Raw genomic sequence first — 7,403 nt, 5'->3', positions numbered from 1 at the left:
TTTGGAGTTGAAAATGAAATGGTAATTTTCCTTTTCACCTTTACACTTGAAATCAATACATTTTTTTTCAATTGAACTCTGAACTTAAATTTATTGATAGGTTCTTTCCTAAAATAATAGAGTTGAGGTAGATGTCGTATTTTTTTATACAATGTTTTCATTTACTTATAATTTTAAATCCTTAAATGGGAAAAAATATATGTACATTTAAATTCACATCCTTTTAATTATATAATAAATCTCATAAACTTTTATACATAAATTTTGTAATTTTACGTAGGATAAAATAATAAAAATTAAAATATGGTACATCAATCAAGTTCCAACATCATTATCATTAAACCAAAACATTGACACATTAACTACGACCAGGATATGAAGTAATTATAAGACATAAATACACGAATTATCGTAGAGATCGTGAAGGAGGAACCCAACTAAGTACAAATTATACAGGAATGCATACTACAACAAAACAGGCTTTTAGCGGCATTTTTAGCGGCGTTTGGACAAAAAACGCCGCTAAAAATCGAGCATTAGCAGCGCTTAGGAAAACGCCGCTAAAATAGAGTACTAGTGGCGCTTTTTGAAAAATGCCGCTAAAAATAGAGCATTAGCGGTGTTTTCCAGGAAGCACCGCAAAAAAGCTAAGCCCACTGGGGCTTTAGCGGCGTTTTTTAAAAGGCGCCGCTAATGCTCTGGGATTTAGCGGCGTTTTTGGTGCGACGCTAATGCTCTGGGCTTTAGAGGCGTTCTTGAAAAGCGCTGCTAATGCTCTATTTTTAGCGGCGTTTTCTAATAAGCGTTGCTGATGCGCTGGGCTTTAGCGGGGGCTTTAGTGGCTTTTTGAGAAAGCGTCGCGAGTGCTCTATTTTTAGCGGCGTTTTTGAAAAAGCGCCGCAAAAACCATTTTGTCTATTTATTATTTAATTGGTTTATTTATATTAATTAAAATTCAATTTATTTTTAATTGAATATTTAAAATCTTCAGAAAAAATAATGACACGTAGAAATAATTTGAAATAAAAAACATAGAAAAATATTTGTTAAAAGTGAGAAAATTAAAATACTATTATTTAAAATAATTTTAAAGTTTTTGGGTACATTCTTGATTATTTTTAATTTATATATTAAATAGTTTCTTATATAATCGTAAAAGAGATAGTATTAATTTTAAAATATTGAATTAATTATCACTATAGTTTAGGGTTTTTGGTTTAGGGTTTTAGTTTAGGGTATATGGTTTAGAGTTTAAGGTTTAGGTGTTACCATTTTAAGGTTTATGGATTATGGGTTTATGGGTTATGATTTATGGTTTATGGTTTAAAGACTGGATTTAAAATTTAGTGGTTATATGTTAAGGGTTTATGGTTTTAGGGTTTAGGTTTATGGTTTAGGATTTAGATTAACTAGTGTTTTCTAATTTTAAAATATTGAATTAATTATCATTATAGTTTAGGTATATAGTTTAGTGTTTAATGTTTAAGAGTTACTATCTTAAGGTTTATAGATTATGGGTTTAGGGGTAGGGGTTAAGGGTTAAGGGTTTATAGTTTATGGTTTATGATTCGGGGTTTAGGAATAGGGTTAGGGTTTAGATTGATTAGTGTTTTTAATTTATATATTAAATAATTTCTTATATAATTGTAGTTTAAATTATTTAAGAGATAATAGATAAACTTTATATATATTAAATGGTTTTAGGATTTAAGGTTTACTTGAGATTTGTTAAATGATGAAATTTTATACAATCAATTAATGCATTTATATTTAAAATATTTAATCTAAACCATTTGATATATTTAAATATTAGATTTTAAAAAACATTGATAAATAAATAAATAAAAAGTAATGATTGATATGGATAGATAACTATCTATTTTGGATGGGATCAAATTATAACAAATAAAATGAAATACAAAACTAAAATCATTCCATATCGAACATCTAGCAAAATAGTTATATTTTAGTTAGGAAGAAATATATTTAATAAAATGGAGGTTAGATCGAAAAAATAATATAAAATCATGATTAACGTCTCAATCTTTAATAGAAATTTGATATGTGAGAGATTGATTGCTTACATTGAATAATTCTAACTTAATAATTAATTACAGTCATTTAATCATTTGTTTTCTTATTAAAATATACAATATTTATTTTGAGAGTACCTGATTATTTTTTATAAAATCCAATTTATAAATAATAATAATAATAAATATTTTATAAAATCACTTAACTAGTAATTTTTAACAGAAAAAAAAGAAATTTTTAGCAAAGCTAAACAACGTTGTTTTATTCAAAATGAAATGAAAAGTAAGCAATAGCGACGTTATACAAACGCCACAAATAATAATTTTACTTTAAAACACATCCCGCCATTTTATCACCAAATTTTCCCTGGTGAAACCCCTAATTTTACTTATTTTTTATTTTTTATAGTAATTGATTTGAACTAAAACTTAATTAAAAGGAACTGATGAAATCTAGATCCACATTTGGATGGTGTTTATTTGATTTCACAAACCATTGAACCAATGCCATAAAGTGGAAACTGAGTCTCTCCCTTTTATTTTTCTCTTCTTTTGGCTCTGGAATTTGAAAAACGAAAAAGAAAAAAAGAGGATGAGTACTGAAGCAGCTAAGAGAAGCACCACCGGAGCTCTGACGGTGAAACAACGGAAAACCGATGAATTGAAGCCTTCTCCGGTGCTTACTGCAGAACCCAAGAAAGTAATCATCAAAAGCGCCGACATGAAAGATGACATGCAAAAAGAGGCCGTCAATATAGCTCTTTTTCTCTACCTTACAAGATTCCTAATTTTTATGGCTTTTTTATTGGAATTAGTTTCTGGGTTTTCTTCGTTTGATCTTGATTTGTTAGTAAATACTGTAAATTTGCTGACTTGGAGTGGTTTTTCTTTCTAGGGGTTTTGACTAGGCTTTCGAGAAGAACAATGTAGAGAAAGATGTAGGAGAGTACATTAAGAAAGAATTCGACAAGAAACATGGACCTACTTGGCATTGCATTGTTGGTCGCAACTTTGGTAAACCCAAATTTCCATTAGATTCAATTTTCATGGAAAATAGAGTCCAAGATATCTGTTATTTTTAAGTGATGTTGTTGTTTTTACTTGAAAGCAAGCATATCATAGCTTAAATGATCTATCATTTCCATCGTGCGTTAAGCTATCATAACTGCCATTGATGTTGGATTGGATTGTCTTAAGCTTAGACCTTATGATTTTTCAGTGTGGTTCATCAATGTGCTTAATTACCTGTTTGAAACCTTCTCAGGAAATAGCTATAATGGCAGTTGTTCTTGTTTGGTTTATATTTCATGCCATTAAGGTTGGACCTTTATTCAAGGTTTGAGCTTGGAACTTTCGGTTTTGAGGTCTTAAGCTTAAAACTCCAATCTATGTTAGATGCTCATTTCTAAAGAAACACATTATATAAGTGGATCGTGTATTACGTACATAAGGAACGTGTAACACTACTATTTTAGATACTAATTCGAGTAGAAGTTGGGTCGTTTGGTGTAAGGAAGTAGGATCTATACCGACATTTCCCTTCTTTAAAAACTCTTATGGGTATATATAAGATTAAGATTAACAATCCATATGGCTGAGCATCGTATGTGCAAAATATTAGAATCAATTCATGTTTTAAATACTAATTTTTCACATTTAATTCATTCATTAAAAGAAATGAAAAAATTCCACTCATCAACTTGTTTAGGGATAAGTGTTGGAAACCTTTTTAACTCAACTATGGTAGCTTGTGGAACTATGTTTACAAGGCATATAGCTTTGCTTAGTGCTGAGTGTTGACCCCATTGCCAAAGTGCAATATAAAGAGAGAGTATTTGGATGGGATCCATATGAATTAAAAATGGTAATTCGCTGTATTGAAATAATTAATCTAATGACCTCCCATTTTGTGAGAGAATCTTCCCTCCATCCAGCCAGGGTCCCCTTCAGACTTGAGCTACATATGCTGACTTCGTTTCCACTTTAATCCGTGGCCTCATTTTAGGTCAGTTACTTTGTTTATGTCAAAAGCTTTCTTTTCTCGTGACAATATTTGTGCTATGTCTCGCAAATTTCTTTTCCAGTTCCTTATTAAGTACTCCAGTCAAGTACATTTGTTCCATTTTTCCAACATGTTTCCTTTAAATCTTTATATATTTTTTTACAAGTCCAGAAACTTTGTTTTATTCATTGTGGATTAATTCCTTTTGATGCTTGCATACATGTATGCACTCCTTTTCCCATCCTTTATGTTCAAGTTTTAATACTCAAAAGTAGGTGAAGCAGCTTTGGTGAGGTTGTTGTGCATGTTGTCATACACTGTTCTGTTAATGAACCTTGGGGCTAGTTTTGTTCTATTGCTTTTAAAATCTTCGATTCTTTTTAAAATATGGTATCTGCTTTGTCCTCATTCTTTTCTCTGCTGCACATGAGGACAAACTGAGGTTGGCAAGAAACCTGGAATTTGTAGTTAAAGGCATTTTCAGTTGATACATTTAGGTTAAATCACGATGGAAGTGAGTCACTTGCCCTTCTTTATTACCTAAGCTGGAGTAATGGATACCTAGCTGCAGATGGATCTGTCCATATTTATCTTGCATTTTGAAGAAAATTTCTTTTGTTCTTGTCATTTGAGGTTGTAAGGCACTTCAAATATAAGATTTCCTTAGTTTTCTAAATATGTGCTTTGTCTTATGTGCATTCTGAGAAATTTAAAGCGTTACTTGAAGTTAATTTTGCAGATAGGTTCTACAGTTTTGTTCTTTTCATGCCATAGACAGAATTATTTCTACTTGCTTATTTTGAAATGTTATATTATATGTGTTAGCTTTTGTAGGTGTCTGTGTGTGTATGATCTTAATGTTTTTTGCCCCCACAATGTTTCAATTTGAGTTTAGAGGAGCAATAATGCTATACCTGGAAATCTATTACATGATCTTTGTAAACAGGTTTGTAGTTTCCATGGTTAACATGGAAATATTTACTTTTGGAAGATGTAATACTGAATTAGTTTCAAGTTTTTGTAACAACCTTAATATCCGGGGATGGCGCAAGTGGGGCCTTTCTTGTTGTTTTTAATATCTTATTAGCTTCTATTCAACATTAGTTTACATGTATTTGTAATTTGCAGCTGCTTACCAGAATACTCAAGGAAATTCTGGAGAGAACGATCCGAATAATACCACAGTGGGTAGCTTTTCTTTTATACTGTTATAACCAATTTCATGGTATATCCAACTGAATTCTTAAAAACTTAATTGAAGATTTTTGTTGGTGGTTTGGATCCTAGTGTTTCTAGATATTTTGTTGTTGGTGGTTAGAGATTTTTGTTGCTGGATAGAAATGTGTTTGACTCTGGATATTTTCATCATTTCAGGCAAGAATGATTGATTTTTATTACGGTCTGATTATGGTTTTAGTCCCTCTGTTATCATTTGATTTTAATTTAGTATAATTTGGTTTCTTTAAGTTTATAATATTGACGTGAATTTAAAAAAAAAATGGAACTATACTAAATGCGGTCACAAAACTTATGGAGGATAGTTATACTTTTTGCTTTCATTAATGAATAGCTTTCTTGTCTTTATCTGCCCTTATCAAATAAGATTTTATTAGTTAAAGGATGTTTCCTGGATCAACCTTCAATTGATACTGTAAGCAATTTTCTTATGTAATTCTAATATAGAATGTATTTTGTTTTAATAGATCTAATGCATGGCAATAAGGAGTCATTAGCATTTTTATTAAGTTGTTTGGATTTGCAGGGGAAAAATGAATTGCAAGTTTATTTCACTTTCTGGGGTGAAATAATGATATATTTTCTCTGTGCTCCCAGGGGGTTCCATCTTTATTCTCAGATCTTTCGCCTTTGTATGATCACCCTGGCAAGGTATGTTTGCTTGCATGCATTTATTCTGAACATAGAATCAAGTTTCTAAGCATGAATTCTCCTTAACTGCTTGCAACTGGTTCAGAGCTTGATTTAATTAGGACTGATTTGCTGCCCTGTTTGCACTTATACAGGCAGACATGTTGGAGCAACTTATTCTTGAGTTGGCTGAAATTCATGGGTTATTACTGGTACCATGTACTTCACTCACTGAATCTTTTGGCTGAAATTCATGGCTCTTAACTGTCCCTTGTTTCTTACTACCAGATGTTGTGTCAATTCCCAAGACAAATGAGGACTTCCGTCTCCTTTATGACACTAAAGGTCGTTTTCACCTTCATGCCATCACTGGTGATGAGACTAAGGTTTTTATTAATGGGACATTAGTTTGTTATGTTTCATGTTACTGTTCGATATTCATTATCTACTTTTACCCTGTTGTTGTCTTATAATGATTTGACATAATTGCACATGTGCAATTAATTTAGTTAGATTTCCCCCATACTGATCTACTTTTACCCTTTTTTTCTAAGATACTCTGATTTTGCATTGTTTTCACGTGCTTATTTCTGCTCTTGTTCTCACTGATGTAAGATTGAATTAGTTTAAAAATGTTTTCTGCTAATGGGTATTGTTTAGCACTCTTCAGTCTAAACTATTGTAATTTATATTTATTGTGGATATATTGCCATGTCTATGTTTTTGAATTTGATGAATTCAAATATTGTAATTTATATTTAATGGATATACTTGCTATATAAAGGTTAAGACTGAAAGTAACATCATTCGTATGTTTTTAGAAAATATTTTAATTTTTATGAAAGTAAGATATTAAAAGTATGCCGTGATGGAATTAGCTCTTATAAATCACTTCTGGACTGTTGTGTGATCACATGTCTTGATGATTGATGTTAATATATATATATGGTTTTGCTCTATGAAAATCCATTTGTTTTCACATGTTACCATGCTAAACTAGCAGCACTCTTATCTTAATTTTGCAGTCACTACTCAGAGGTAGGTTCTTGCTTGAAAGACCTGTTGAAGAGGAAAGACCACCTTCAGTGACAGCGAGTGAATTAAATCAATTAAGTTACAACTCAGACGTAAAATATCAATTAATTATCAGAATGTGTTATATTTCCTCAACAATGTCTAATTTGAGTTTATAGAAGCAACAAACCCATGTAGTAAACAGTGGATGTAGTAAACTCATTTTAGTCTAATTTCAAAGGGTTTTGAATTTCCAATTTAGTCTATAAATTTTCAAGTTTATTACTGTACATATTGAACTTGTGTATATATATTTTTTTTGCAATCAATTAGTTGCACTATTTGAACTTGTAATTTTTCTATTTAAATATTAACATGATTTTTCAATATTTTGACTAAAAATATTAATTTATTATATGATTAAATATTATCTTTTGACTAAAAGTATATGTTTAATACTAATTAATTTTTGATATTAATAATGTTTA

At 30.5% G+C, this 7,403-nt stretch overlaps 1 protein-coding gene across 9 annotated transcripts; it reads left to right on the top strand.

Annotated features, from left to right (window-relative positions):
- Window positions 1-2,388: 2,388 nt before the first annotated feature.
- On the top strand, window positions 2,389-7,185 carry LOC105766621 (uncharacterized). Of its 9 annotated transcripts, none has more exons than XR_008195179.1 (5): window positions 2,389-3,047; window positions 5,164-5,219; window positions 5,297-5,922; window positions 6,057-6,113; window positions 6,190-6,547. XR_008195179.1 is itself a non-coding variant. In XM_012586137.2 (5 exons), exons 1-5 carry the CDS (start codon window positions 3,009-3,011, stop codon window positions 7,092-7,094), a joined length of 375 nt encoding a protein of 124 aa, XP_012441591.1. In that variant the 5' UTR covers window positions 2,390-3,008; the 3' UTR covers window positions 7,095-7,185. The 9 variants fall into 9 exon arrangements, 2 of the variants coding, with proteins under 2 accessions (XP_012441591.1, XP_012441597.1); XM_012586137.2 differs by lacking the exon at window positions 5,164-5,219 and adding an exon at window positions 6,927-7,185 and having other exon boundaries at window positions 2,390-3,047; window positions 5,869-5,922; window positions 6,190-6,246; XM_012586143.2 differs by lacking the exon at window positions 5,164-5,219 and adding an exon at window positions 6,927-7,185 and having other exon boundaries at window positions 2,391-3,047; window positions 5,869-5,922; window positions 6,190-6,287.
- Window positions 7,186-7,403: the final 218 nt, after the last annotated feature.

The sequence above is a fragment of the Gossypium raimondii genome, chromosome 4, assembly GCF_025698545.1.
Source record: "Gossypium raimondii isolate GPD5lz chromosome 4, ASM2569854v1, whole genome shotgun sequence".
Classification (NCBI taxonomy): Eukaryota; Viridiplantae; Streptophyta; class Magnoliopsida; order Malvales; family Malvaceae; genus Gossypium; species Gossypium raimondii.
The sequence above is the reverse complement of the archived record's forward strand: the minus strand, read 5'-3'. Positions and strand labels throughout refer to the sequence as shown.